This window comes from Sitophilus oryzae, unplaced genomic scaffold (genome assembly GCF_002938485.1).
Source record: "Sitophilus oryzae breed Bouriz unplaced genomic scaffold, Soryzae_2.0 scaffold_1502_pilon_pilon, whole genome shotgun sequence".
NCBI classification, from domain to species: Eukaryota; Metazoa; Arthropoda; class Insecta; order Coleoptera; family Curculionidae; genus Sitophilus; species Sitophilus oryzae.
The window spans coordinates 1,010,104-1,025,831 of NW_022146173.1; the positions used below are offsets into that span (position 1 = coordinate 1,010,104).

Here is a 15,728-nt window from a genome sequence, read left to right on the forward strand (position 1 = left end):
GATTTTCTAAAAAATAACGACAGGAAAAAATAAAATTGATTTTCAAAAAAAAACAGTTTTTCCAAAAAACTTAGCAATAATGCTTGAAATTTTTACATGCCAAGAAGCAACTTTGCCCCAATTTAACCATCTTCGTATCTATTACGGTTTCCGAGATACCAATGCTCGTACCTCGAATTTATAGCACCCTGTATAAGTTAACTTGTACACAAATGCGGATTTAAGAATGACTTCTCATCTTTATACTTATTATTAGCCTATGTTTATGTGTATGTCATTTTTCAGTCCGAGTAAATAATAATTTCTCATTAGGCGGTCGATCGATGAGGTGCATTCAAAGGACCGGAACGACGACCGAAACTAATGGCGGGTTCACATCCGCGTTTGGCGGCGCATGCGAATACCGCTGACGTTGGCGGCGGCGGCCGGTGCCTACTTAACGGCCGTCGACCTTCCAAGGTCACCGTTCGTCTGTGGCGGCGCGACGCGATTCAGCAACAACTACGACGAACCAAGCGAGAGAGAGACCGAGATCTTGCTCCACTTTCTACGATCGGCGACGGGCGAGGTAAAAAAACGGATACCTAGACATCCGTCGCGATTTGGGATTTCGCATAATTAGTAATGGTGTTGATTTGCACCTGTACCAATACGAATAAAATTGAGTCGGTTAGGCTGTTGGCCTCGCGACACTTCGACCTGGTTAGATCTTTTACGGAAGGCTTTTTAAATATATAAAAAATACAAGGTGATAAAAAATATAAAGTGATACGTAATTTCCGCCGCCTTGCATTAGCGGTAACTGTTGTCACTCTTAGCGATGAGCGAAACTGATCTTGGTTTTGCGTGGCCTTAGTCTGGCTTGCCAACTTTCAAAATAAAAAATAAAGGATGAGAGGGTAAAAAAGAGTCACAAGTGAAATATTTTTTGAAACCTCGTCCAAATGTCTAAAATTTACCAAAAAGTTATGTCAATGGTATGCGATTGACGGTCTTTCTTACTTTCTTTCCTTTTTTTTTTCTTTTCTTCTCTTATATGATTTTTTTTTCATAAACTAAGCAATTTTTTTTTCATAGATAGTAATTTAGAAAATAATATCATATTTTTATTTACTTACCTTTCCCTCCTATGCCTTGCATTATGTGCACTATTAAATAAAAATAATAAAAAAACGTTTCTCCAAAACTATTGCCAGCTAATACTTGATTTATGGAAGCCCTTAACAATAAGCCATATGAGGCGTTCACATTTTCTAAACCATTTAACATTGATCTTTTTTACATGTTTTTTCGTTGTTCTGGTCTCTTAAATATCGCTACTATCCCTATACACTTTGTTACTTATTCTGTAGTATTAATCTGTATTGTTTTGTTACAGAATCACAACGGTAACGCCGCTCTGAACAGCGGTACCAGGCACCACCACCAAAACGCCCATCAGCCACACAACGCGCAGCCTCCCGCAGGGGCGCAACACCAGTTCGGCAGCGGAGGAGGAGCCCCAGTCAAAGGGTGCGCCATAGGTCAGTAACAGACAATTTTCAACGAGTGCGCAGCGATAACGATCTACTTTAGATCAGAAATACAAGATGCAAATTTCCATATTGTCCCATTAATGCACAACCAGTCTATATACTATATCCACTTTTTAAAGTACCAATAGGCATTAAGGTATGATGGAAAACGAATGCATAACCATAGTTTATTTTATGTGGTTATGCATAGTTTGAGGTAAAATGCAACCTATTACCCCTTACTATAGTATATCCTAATTAAAATAAATTAATATTATCCTCTTCTCTTCTCTTCTCTTCTCTTCTCTTCTCTTCTCTTCTCTTCTCTTCTCTTCTCTTCTCTTCTCTTCTCTTCTCTTCTCTTCTCTTCTCTTCTCTTCTCTTCTCTTCTCTTCTCTTCTCTTCTCTTCTCTTCTCTTCTCTTCCCTTCCCTTCCCTTCCCTTCCCTTCCCTTCCCTTCCTTCCTTCCCTTCCCTTCCCTTCCCTTCCCTTCCCTTCCCTTCCCTTCCCTTCCCTTCCCTTCCCTTCCCTTCCCTTCCCTTCCCTTCCCTTCCTTCCCTTCCTTCCTTCCTTCCCTTCCTTCCCTTCCTTCCTTCCCTTCCCTTCCCTTCCTTCCCTTCCCTTCCTTCCTTCCCTTCCCTTCCCTTCCCCTCCCTTCCCTTCCCTTCCTTCCTTCCCTTCCCTTCCTTCCCTTCCCTTCCTTCCCTTCCCTTCCCTTCCCTTCCTTTCCTTTCCCTTCCCTTCCCTTCCTTCCCTTCCCTTCCTTCCTTCCCTTCTCTTCCTTCTCTTCCCTTCTCTTCCCTTCTCTTCCTTCTCTTCCCTTCTCTTCCCTTCTCTTCCCTTCTCTTCCCTTCTCTTCCCCTTCTCTTCCTTCTCTTCCCTTCTCTTCCCTTCCCTTCCCTTCTCTTCCCTTCTCTTCCCTTCTCTTCCCTTCTCTTCCCTTCTCTTCCCTTCTCTTCCCTTCTCTTCCCTTCTCTTCCCTTCTCTTCCCTTCTCTTCCCTTCTCTTCCCTTCTCTTCTCTTCACGAAAAAACTATTTAAAATACTTAAATTCAACTATTCCAGAACGCTTTAGTTTTTTAAAACAGATACGTCTACAAAAACCGTTGACGTTCTGTTAAAATGACATTATATCAAGTTAAACTTCAAATTAACAATCACTATCTGATAACAATTACTTAATAAGGTAAAACCAAAAAGCCCCAAACTTTCTGTATGATTATTTTTAATTTTTACGTATGTTATGTTTATTTATGTTATGTTCTTTAAAATCAAAGCGATTGCCATACATTACTAACATCTACAGATGCATGAGCAATACATTTATTTTTATTAGATTGTATTAAAAAAGCCTCTTTTATTTTTCTTTTAGAGGCTATCGCTTCTTTCATTATAATTTTGGCGTTATTAAAATTTATTCTGTACCCTGTGTCCCATGAATGCTGAAAAATCTCCCTTTCTTAAATAATCTTTATGTTCTTTAATTCGAACATTTTTGCAGTGGCGAAATAACCATATAGGATTTTTTGGAACCGGGATAGTGAAATCATCCTGATATTTACAGCACTAGATAAATTAATACATTAAGAAAACAAAACATTGTTTACGTCAGCCCGAACAACATTTTTATTATTATCGATTGTCGTTGCCCTGTCCGATATAAAGAAAAATTTAAATTTACTACCTGCGCCTGGCAAACGCTCCTCTGTACACGGCCGGTGACGAAAGATAAGGACCGAACAACAATCTACTAAGGGTTAAGGGCAGGCCAGATAATGAGCGGAAAAGAGATAGAGAGTAAAAGTTTAATATTTACTAGGAATTTCAGAAATCGACGTAAACAAAGTAAGTGCCCGTCTGGTTAGAAGAGTTTCAGTTGTCATCATAAAGTCATTTGCTTAGTAGTTAAGTCATTACTCAAGAAAGAGTTTAGTTAAAGGAAATAGTGCATTTTTGTGTTTTCAGGATTATTTTCTAGTAAGAGTATTTCCATAGTATTACTTTTTTTATTATGTGTGTATTTATAATATCTATATGTGTATATTAGCCCTGTATTCTGTAATTATACAGAACTATCAGCTGATCGTTTACCTGCTTACCCATTCAGAGGATTATTGATTGGAAAAAAATAAGTGTATACCTAATATACATATACAGGGTATTTCAAGAAACATGAGCCATCTCACGTAAAAATAAAATTTATTTTTCATATCAATATAGGTCCGATTCTGCTTTGTTTCGTAGCTACAGGGTGTTAAAATCTTAATAATTTTTCAATTTATTATAATTTTCTCCCAAGTAGTTTAGTGATTCGAATGAAATTTTGAGGGTAAAAGTTACTACAAGTTCTACATACTTTACGGCTAAATAAGTGTCAATAAATTCATCAGGGACGTGCATATGGGTTATCACTGGAATATTTTTCAAAAAAAAACATGTGCGCCACTGACTTTTTCTTTTGATATCAAAATTGTGTAGGCCGTTTTATGCCAATTAAAAGTTATCTCTTGATATTTTGTGGAATTCGGCCTCCTTGATAAGATAAACACAATTTTATTAATCACAATATTAATACATTTATTAATACAATTCCCACGAGAGATGGCACATGTTTTTTGAAACACCCTGTATAGCAGAAATTTATGTAGAATCTTTCTCCTTTAATATGCAGGAATACAGGGTGTCCCAAAATGCCGTGGACATAGAACTACTACGTGTTTTTGGAATCAAAATGAGTTCATTGGGCACAATTTACCTCTATACATAAGTGCTTCGTTTGTCCACTAGAGGGCATCAAACTTTAAAAAAATAATCACATTTTTTCAGATATTTTAAGAACCGTTATTCCGATTTGAATGAGATTTTGGGTGTCTATGTTTTGCTAAGTGCTCCAACATTTGACTTTCGCAAAATTCAAGAAAAAGTACGGGAAGGGTGGAAGATACTCCCACCTCTACATAAATTTTAGTATAAATTTTTTCTAACTCCATCGACAACAGATTTTCTTTTCGTAAAATGGTCCTGCTAGTATTTATTACATTTTTTGTCTCTTGTAAAAGAACGCCACATTGAAGAATTTATTTTTCCAAAACAGACCTACAAAATATACAGAGTTCCAATACTTCGTGGACATGGAACAACTACGTATTTTTTAGATCAAAATAAGTTAATTGCACATAATTTACCTTTATACAGAAGTGCTCCGTTTGTCCGTTAGACAAACTTAATTAATTTAAAAATTATTATTTATTATTTTTATGAAGCTTACCGTCAAATATAATTTGTGATACTAACATAAAATTCCATATTTTCCCTAACTAGATTACTATAGCATAATCGAGAGCATAATATATTTTATGCATCAATTATCATATCTCAGCCGTCTTTGACGCTTTTTTTTTATCATACGGTATAATAGGAATCGTTAGGGTACATCATTTTGAGCGACTCGCTCAATTTCCTATTTGAAGATGGTAAAAGGATTTTTCAATGTAATTTTACGCAAGGATGCCGATTAAAACGTCAAATTTGACAGATACTACGCCATTTTGTACTTTCTTTAAATGGACACCCGCACATATTTTTAGCATTTAGCATCATCCGGTAGACAATTTTTAGATAATTTCAAAAATACTATATATACTTTACACTTACTTTTTTATATACAGGGGGTTGAAAAATTAAATCTTCCAGAATCGTCTTAAGCGGCTCACCGAATTTACAATTTTCCTATTTCCTATTTGAAGATAGTAAAAGGATTTTCTTTATAAAAAAAAATAAAAAATTGAAAAAAAAATATTTTTTGTTAAAAGACTATGATTATATATACAGGGTGTCCCAGAAATAAGTGCAAATATTTTAAGGGGTGATAGATCTCGATAAAAGAAACATATTTTCTCTTTATCGTTTTTCAAATAAGTCCAAAATAACGGAGTTATTTTACTTTGAAAATTTCCAAAAAAAATTATTTTTTGCTAAAATTTTGAGAACCAGTGGATCTTTTCTGGATTTTCTTTCTTGTAAATTTAATCTAATACCTATGTTGCCATATTATCAAGAAATTATGTTTTTTAATTAAAAACTAAAAAAAATTCCAAAAAATTTTGCAAAAATTTCGAATTTTCAAAAATTTTTTTTTTGCGAAAAAACCTCATAGGGGTGTTTCTGGGGTTGAACTATATTACCAGTTAAAATATTTGCACTTATTTCTGGGACACACTGCATAAAGCGGGGGTCCTACATCTTCTGCCGCATCCCGCATTTCGACCTCCATATTGCTCGATTTTGCCATTCTTCCTGTTTAATAGCTCTGTCTCTCATGTACTGGTCTACTCCATCGAACCACGTAGTTGTAGGTCTTCCTCTTTTCCTTCTGCTTTGTGGACGATACTCCATTGCTCTTTTTGGCCATCTTTCCCCTCGCATTCTTTTTACGTGCCCATACCATAGTAGCTGTCTCGATTCGATGTTGTCGGTGCTGGTATATATTCGCCTTGTTCTTTGCCTGATCTCATTTCTAATGTGCTCCATCCTTGATAATCGACATGCTCTTCTGAGAAAGTCCATCTCCACTGACTCGACCATCCTTCATTCTGTTGCTGTAAATTGCCAGCATTCGGCACCGTATGGTAAAATTGGCTCTACGATTGCTTTGTAAATCCTTAGCTTTGTTTGGATGGATGTTTTATTTGATCACAGGAGAGGGTTTAAAAGACAGATTACTTTCTTACCTTGTTGAACTCTGCTATGTATATCTTTCTTGGAGTTCCCTTCTTCAGATATAATACTTCCTAAAAATTTATATTCGCTACACCTTTTAATTTCATGTATGTGTAGTTCAGGATCTTCAGTTTGTTCTTCTCCTACTTTCAGGTATTCGGTTTTTGTGAGGTTGATATTGAGTCTCCATCTATCGTATTCTTCGTCAAGTTTCCTGAACATATAATCGGCATCCTCCTCACAACCTGCAACAATAACTTGGTCGTCTGCAAAGAACAAGGTCGATAGACAGTGGTTGTCAATCTCTATTTCCATAGCTCTACTCTTCCTTCTCCAGTTTTTCAATGCCTCCTGGATATATATTTTAAATAAAAGACTATGATTATGTGTGTGTAAAAACCAACAACATTTTATGATCAAGTGTGATACATCACTGCATTTGGAAGGCCAAAAGTTTTTAAAAAATGGTTCTAAAGAAAAAAAAAAGAGAAAAAAAAAGGTTCAAAGGTTTTCTGCTATGTTGGAACAGACCTAATATCGTTAATTGAAAAAATAAGAAGAAGCGCAACCTTATGGGTGATTTAGTGGCACAAAACATGTCCGAGATGTAGCTGGCGTTACCGTCAGCCTGTCCGAGATTAAGTTTAGCTCTGCGCTGCTGCGCGCTGATAGATAGTCGTTTATTGCGCAGCGGATAAATAATACTGTACCGTAGTTCTGCTTTCAGTCGGCAGTTAGTGATTGCCGGAGACAGTGTTGCCAGATCTACGGATTACGGATATTACGTAGATTTACGGATTTTGGGTACAGTACGTTAATAATACGGATTTTTTATCATTAAACAATTTAATAAATGGCGTCAGAGGTGGCTTGGAAATGAAGATTGCTGTTATTTCATATGTAAAATATTATGGCAAATGTCGTCATTTCCAAGCCAACTAATCGAATTTTTTCAATTATACGACATATTCAGTACCTATAAAAGAATATTTATTTTTGTTGTTTATTCTATGTTTAACTATGTTAATATATTTTCTTCAAACGTATTACAGATATTGCACATTTTAATATGGCAACTTTGTCGCTTTCAGTGCCACAACGTCTTCGATATGCCTTCGCTAGCTGAATTAGAGAAAATAAGTGTTTTATGCGTTGGCCGCAGAACGATTCAAATCAGCCTTGTCACGAATTCGCCCATTAGGTTGCGTACCTTCTAAATTCTTTCAATCAACGCTAATACTAACTGGCCACTACTGTTAAAGGCCGATTTTACATCTTTGTCCGTAACATATTTTAAATAAAATCAGATTAATATAAAAAAATATAGGTATCAATGTTATTTTGACTATTGGCAGCTTCAGTTTCCTATAATAGAGAACTTGTGGTTTTAGGTGCACCTATGGCCACCCAGCACCAGACCCCTAGCGGTTACCGCTGGAACAACGTGGGAGCCGGCCACCAGCACCCCGCCGCTGCGGCGGTAGGCGCCACCTACCAGCACTACCAGCGCTACCAGCCCGCGCAGACGCAGTCGCCTCAGGCTCAGCCCCAACAGCAAACGCAACAGACCATCTCGTACAGTAGCGCGGCCGCGGCCAACTACAACAACGCTAATTCGGTAGGTACTCCGCCTGTGTCACTTACTTAAAATATTACTTAAAAAAACAACCATTTTATTGTTTGGTCCACCATATCTTAGGTCCACCGCAATGGGACTCAAATATGGCCGACTTAAATTTCTGTTTATCAGTGCCGTTCTAATTTTATTTAAAACATGTGAAACTATGATGTAGGGTAGACGTGGGGTAGACTCAAGAACGGTAAACTAAAAGGATTGCTCATTCTCATAAGACGTACGTTCGCCTCTTCCCGCGATTCAGCTGACAGTTGTGACGTCATTGTAGTCCTTGTCAAAGCCTTGTCATGATAGTGTGTATTATTAGTTGCCTATGGTAAACTTATAAAAATAATAGCTGAGAAATTTTGAGTTAATTATTTTGTCAATTTTAAATGTGAAAAAGGTGTCTTTAAAGTTTTTAGAGCTATAGAGTGTATAAATACGTTCATTTTGTGTTGTGGATCGTGACAAAGTGCTTACTAAGTGCCCACAATTTTGTTTATTAATTATTTTAAAGCAAAATATGGAAGTACTCTAAAAAGAATGCTTGCAAAAGGTGATGCTGGGAACTGCTGTTCTTAAAAATACATTATCCGAGTATTTAATACGATTTATACAGTTAATTTTCTATACTGCATACATATAAGGTGTTTAAATAAATAAACTATATAATGAACGTTTTGCATTCGGCAACCAATAATGCACGTGTGTGTATTATTGGTTGCCAGATAAGGACTAATAACCATGACAAGGACTACAATGACGTCGCAAAGCGAGTAGTTTTCGCATGCACCTGGCGGAGACTTTTGGCTGAATGAGCAGTCCTATTAGGTTAACTGTTCTTGGGGTAGACTCAATATTTATTTTTTATTTTACGTTGTGAATAACTGTTGGTAGTTATTAAAATTGTTATAAAAACATATTATTATAATAAAAATAGAAAAGTTTTAATAATTATTTATTAACACAAACATCCGATACGCTACTGAAACAGGTAAGTCAAATTGACGTATCTAAATTCTTTGACATCTAATCTTTGACAAGTAGTAAATAAAAGCGAAAATGCAAGAAAAAATATATAATTAGTTAATTTAAGTGAATTTCATAAATGATTGGTTTACTACAAGTATTTATATTATATAGTCACTTACTAGCGAAAAGTTGTTCCATTATTTCACTCGATTTTTGCCGAGATCTACCGCACGCTACACAACAAACTATTTTGAGTCTTTTTCGATAAATCGCGATAGTGTCACTGTTAATTTAAGTACTGCCACAATTTCCATCTAGATTTACTACCTTTATACAACTATCAGTAGGAGAATAAATAATAAATAACATAAAATAAGCTCCGTAAAGACTGACAAATCCACAAAATTTCAAATCAAATTCAAATGTGTCAAATGAATTGTGAAACAGAACTGTCAAGGATCCCCATCCTAGAGTCCTTTTTCCGCCCACCATGCATGAATATATGGATAGCATTATGCTCCTTTTTTAGTCTTCTTATTCAAAAATATAGTCTGTCAAATAACTACAAAATCCTTGACAGTGATAGACGTGCCTGTCATTTTAATTTCAAAGTAGTTAACTAACTTAAAGTCACTTAGCTTAAAAAAAAACATAAAACACACGTAATATCACAAACCAAAATGCAAAAGCAATATCGCAAATGTTTATTATTTTCCAGAGCGTTGGTTATTTTACATAATTTGACACAAATAATATCCTTTAATTTGACAAGAGTTTGACAAGTTTCTAAAATATATGAAATATGAATTAATATACAGGGTGTTCCAGAAATAAGTGCAAGTGTTTTAAGGGGTGGTAGATCTCGATAAAAGAAACATATTTTATCTTTACCGTTTTTCAAATAAGTCCAAAATAACGGAGTTATTTTACTTTGAAAATTTCCAAAAGAAATGACTTTTTGCTAAAATTTTGAGAACCACTGGATCTTTTCTGGGTTTTCTTTTTTGTAAATTTAATCTACAACCTATGTTCCTATATTATCAAGAAATTATATTCTTTAACTAAAAACTAAAAACATTTCCAAAAAATTTTTCAAAAAATTCCGAATTTTCAAAAATATTTTCGCGAAAAAAAACCATAGGCTTGTTTCTGGGGTTGAATTATACTACCAGTTAAAATACTTGCACTTATTCTTGGGATACCCTGTATAAATCATAATAATATACAGGGTGGTCCGAACTGTATTCCAGAAACTTACCAGCATATTCTGCAGATAAAAATAAGTAAAAAAGTTTATATAAATGTATATGTCCTAAAATACTTAGTTTTGGAGATACAGGGTGTAGAAATTTCATTTTTATTTCGATTTTTCCAAATCATTTCTGGAGTAACGTCAATATTTGGATGAAAATTAGTGTCTGGAACTTTTTTGATGTGAGAAATTTGATTTTGAATGACTCCTATTTGTAGAGGGCGCTACCTACATGTGTTTTAACTGTTTTGAAGAGTCATATTGACATCAAAATCAAAGTTCTCATGTCAAAAAACTCCCTCATACTAATTTTTATCCAAATATTGACGTTACTTCATAAATTATTTGGAAAAAATCGAAATAAAAATGAAATTTCTTCACCCTGTATCTCCGACAAAACATTTTAGGACGTACATTTATACGAACTTTTTTACTTATTTTTATCTGCAGAATATGCTGCCGAAGTTACCGGAATACAGTTCGCACCACCCTGTATATAGTATGCATTTTTTGTGTATATTATGTACAAGTCATCCCCCAAAATTAGAGTTTCGTCATTGATAGTCACAAATTTGTATCGTTATCAGTCAATAGTTACATTAAACTTTTTACTTTTACTAGAAACTAATTTTTATTTCAATATCTTTTATCTTTTTTATCTATCTGGGTAGTTTTCTCTCCACATTTAGATGTACCTTTGTTCTATTCATTGTCTATAAAACGTATATTATATTCGATCTTTCAATAATAATTATTTTTATGAGTTTTCGAAAAATAATGTATTTGTTAGTATGTATAGTGGAAGTGGCGTTAAAAAATCATTATACAAAGTGTTAAAATTTTAATGTGAAATCGTGCAAAACAGTTAACAGTTCTATTTTTAGAATATCTAGCCTATTATATGACGTGAAAATAGTTTTATTATTGCAACAAAGTGTTATATTATTGTACAAGGTTACGAAGGAACTGTATATCTGGACTCTGTATTTAAAGCTTCTACAGGGCGTTCAGTATATTTAGACAAATACGGAAAAAATATATTTTAAATCGTGTTTTAAATTTTTTTATTACTTTTCAACTGGTTTTTCGACATTTTTATGTGGAAAGATGCATTATAAGGTATGTAAAAAATAAGATTTTACATTATACAGGGTGCCAAAAAAATCGTGTATCCAACTTGTTAACCTAACCAATAATCAACGAGAATATTCGTATAATTTAGTAAAATTACTGTAATTACTGTAATTTAATAAATTGTAATATAACACTATAATTTAATAAAAATTACTGTAAAATAAAAAAATAATGAATTGTTTGTAATTGAGCTGAATTTTTTTCTTTTCAACTTCACTAAACACAATGCTATACTAATTGATCAAACAGCTGGAAAAACTTCCAGTGTATACACTAGTTTTTAATCCGTCTTACCTGACAGTTAAAACGTTACGTGCGGGCGGGGCTTAACTTTTGACGCAAAATACCGTGTTTTCTCAACTTTTTTTTATCGTAACTTGGAAATTGCATATCGGCATCGAGTATTCTTGGAATGGCTATAAACGTGCATCACACTATCAGCTCCGGCCTTATCTTATCTCGCGTAGGTACTGCTTCTTTCTAATTACATTTATCATAATTTTCGCTTTTGTTTGAATTGAACCGTTACCCAATCCATTGCCGTGCGGTGTGTCTATTTTTAGTTCCCCATTGAGTTTTTTTGGCGTTCATTGTTAGGGTGAGTACTGTGTACGTCTGCGTATTTAACCGTTCATTTCAAGTACTTAACTCATGATATTGCACAAGTATTCTTTTTGTTTCTTTTTTGTAAAAAGTATGTTGTTTTTTAATGAATATTATTTTTTTTGAGTTCTCATAACTTTTAGCAGGAATCTTTCTATTTTTTTCTTTGCAACCAGCATTTTTCAACTTCTGTCCTATATACAAGGTGGTCCGAACTGTATTCCGGAGACTTCGGCAGCAAATTCTGCAGATAAAAATAAGTAAAAAAGTTTGAATAAACGTATGTCCTAAAATGCTTAGTTTCGGATATACAGCGTGTAGAAATTTCATTTTTATTTCGATTTTTTCCAAATAATTCTGTCTGGGAGTTTTTTAACATGAGAAATTTGATTTTGATGTCAATATGACTCCTACTAATAGAGGGCGCCACCCAAGAACGGTAAACTAATAGGATTGCTCATCCTCATAAGACGTACGTTCGCCTCTTCCCGCGCTTCAGCTGACAGTTGTGACGTCATTGTAGCCCTTGTCAAAGCCTCCGTGGCCTTGTCATGATAGTGTGTATTATTAGTTGCCTGTGGTAAACTTGTGAAAAAGGTGTCTTTAAAGTTTTTAGAGCTATAGAGTGTATAAATACGTTCATTTTGTGTTGTGGATTGTGACAAAGTGCATACTAAGTGCCCACGATTTTGTTTATTAATTATTTTAAAGCAAAATATGGAAGTACTCTAAAAAGAATGCTTGCAAACGGTGATGCTGGGAACTGCTGTTCTTAAAAATGCATTATCCGAGTATTTAATACGATTTATACAGTTAATTTTCTATACTGCATACATATAAGGTGTTTAAATAAATAAACTAAATAATGAACGTTTTGCATTCGGTAACCAATAATGCACGTGTGTGTATTATTGGTTGCCGGATAAGGACTAATAACCATGACAAGGGCTACAATGACGTCACAAAGCGAGTAGTTTTCGCATGCACCTGGCGGACACTTTTGGCTGAATGAGCAGTCCTATTAGGTTAACTGTTCTTGGGCGCCACCTACATATTTTTAATTGGTTTGAACAGTAATAACTTTTCGTCCGTACCTGTATAAAACTACTGAGTAAAAAAATATACATTTTTTACGTAAAAAATGTCTCTTGGTAAAAATCGCTACGAGTATTGGTTTTCGAGATATTTGGAATCGAAATTATCAATACCTGTCATCATTGACATAAATTAAAACTTGACTAAATAGTTATTAGACTGTGATCAAAAATTTGAAAGTTTTTGTGCCGAAAGTTCAACAAAAACTGTTTTATCATCATTTTTTTGCAGAAAAATTTATGATTAATTTAAAAAAATAAAAATGTTCCAAATTTATTATTTCAATGAAATAACTATCTACTCAACGTGTTTATTTTTCGTCAATAATGACATGTAATGACTATTTCCATTGTAAATATCTTGAGAACGGTTGCTCGTAGGGATTTTTACAAAGAGATATTTTTTACGTAAAACGTCACAGAGATGTATATTTTTTCCCTCAATAGTTTTATACAGGTACAGACAAAAAGTTATTACGCTTCAGAACAGTTAAAACACATGTACTCTACCAGTAGGGGTCCTATTGACATCAAAATCAAATTTCTCATGTCAAAAAACTCTAGGACACCAATTTTCATCCAAATATTGACGTTACTTCAGAAATTATTTGGAAAAAATCGAAATAAAAATGAAACTTCTACACCCTGTATTTCTAAAACTAAGCATTTTAGGACATACATTTATACCAACTTTTTTACTTATTTTTTCTGCACAATATGTGTATTATTCAGAAAACCTAGTTTAAAAATTCCCAGCCACAGAAAAATGCATTTTTTTACTTAATTACTTACGTGACACACGCCTGTAGCTTAATTGTAATAATTGATGTCCACTTATCCACTACTAATCAGTGATATACTAGGCATTATACAGTATGTCCCCGGATTGCTTTTACAAGTTGAAAAACTTTTTTAGTACCTATTGACATTTTAAGAAAAAAGCATTCTTCATAAAAATGTTTGCTTGTTTTAGAATGGTTAATACCGTTTATACTTTTCCAAATTTCCATACCGTTTTAGAGAAATTAAAAAAAACATGAAAATATAGTTGAAATCCTAAACTAAAAATCAAAACGCGTTTCTATGGTAATATAATGTCGTTTTCATTGTTTGCTTGTTATCATAGACTAATGTGTCATTTACTAGAGATAGATTGGACACTCATATAAAATAAATGGGTTCGTCATATAGAGCCACCTGATGGTCCGGTAGAAACTAATGAAGAGTTTTGGCATAACATAATTTTAGCGTTCCGTAACTTATTAACGCTAATAAAAACGGTAACGTTATTCAAGCGTAAAATTATTCAATTTAATATTCGTTGTAAAATATAAAATAATAAATTATATACTTTTTTACTACATTTTATGTTTTATTAGATCATTAGAAGTGTAACGTAGTCAAAACAAAATTAAAATTATGAATACATACATTTTAAACACCAACACTAGAGCACCTAGCGCTTATTTTTTTGATTTAACAAATAAATTATAATGTAGCAAAAATATTATAGACTACTAGTTAACTGTTACTAAAAATTCTGTTACGGATTCCGTGGGTCCATTAATTTAAACTCACGATAAAATATTTAACGAATTTATTTTCCTTCTAAATTTACTATTTACACACAATTTATACTAATTAAACACACAACTAACTATTTATAAGATTCCTTCACCAAATTGTCCGATTCACAATTTCCAAACGCGGTATATTCAAACTTCAAACTGTCCCAACTGCCGAACGCGCTCTTTTTATATAGCTGTGGTGAGTGTTTCTGGAACGTTCTAAAATTATCGATAACTTTCTGCCATCCACTACTAAATTCTATTGTCTGATTCGCTTACTTGTCGACTTGATTAAGAGATGGCGTCTAAAAATCTCTTTTACTTTCTGGTGAATTCGCCAGGTTTCTTTTAGTTTCTTGCTTCTCCAACTGATGGATGGCGCCACATATACCTTAACAATACTATTTTTATATAAATTACTAACTATGTACTTACTTATTTACGATTAAACTATTTTTTTATTTGGTTTATAAATTTATCATTTCTAAAATGTCAAAATGGCTTTAATAAAAAAGTTTATTATCTAACACGAAAATGATGCTCGACTGTAAATATCAGAATGCACAAACTAATAAAAACACAAACTATAAACACAAATCACTGAAATCACCGAACTTTGCGACAAATCAAGAATATCTGAATTGATAATTATTTTAATAATGGTTTAAAAAGAACTTGATGGATCACCAACATTTTGTCAACTAGCCCAAAACTAGACCTAGGACGGTATCAACATAGAGACTGTCATGCCATCTTCATATATAAAGAAACCTGTATTTTAAGGTCTTTTGCGCCGTCTGGCGATGCGGAAGAACCGGGGGATTCCCCAAAATTTAGGGATTTACCTAACATAACAGTGTTTAGGGATTTCCAACATCGCTGGAATGTTAGGCTTAAAATCACAGGATATAACTCTTACTATGTAGGTATACAGTATTTTTTCTCAAAGCTGGTATCGTTTATTTTTAGACTATTATTAGGTATTAGTAGATTAATATTAAATAAACTTACATTAAACTAATAATCGATAAGCGAATTTCTGTGATAAATATTTAGTTTTATTATATTTATCAATATTTTTTATTAGAACCGCGCCCATTGTAAACTTAATTGTCTGTGTTAGATGTTACAACACAGATAAGTGGCATTTATCATTGCAATGACGTTTATATCACAATTTATTTAATAATTTATAAAATTATTACATTATTAATATGATTACGACAAGATTATGACAATAAAAAGTTGGTTTCC

General features: G+C 33.6%; 1 protein-coding gene across 6 annotated transcripts in view; it reads left to right on the top strand.

Moving 5' to 3' along the window:
* LOC115878225 (protein alan shepard) overlaps positions 1 to 15,728 on the top strand; it is a 225,268-nt gene that overhangs the window by 179,304 nt on the left and 30,236 nt on the right. For all 6 annotated transcript variants that reach the window (XM_030894650.1, XM_030894646.1, XM_030894647.1 and 3 more), the window contains exons 2-3: positions 1,379 to 1,523; positions 7,625 to 7,851. In XM_030894650.1, the coding sequence (XP_030750510.1) occupies positions 7,633 to 7,851 (219 nt within the window). In that variant the 5' untranslated portion in view covers positions 1,379 to 1,523; positions 7,625 to 7,632. The remainder of the gene's footprint in view (positions 1 to 1,378; positions 1,524 to 7,624; positions 7,852 to 15,728) is intronic.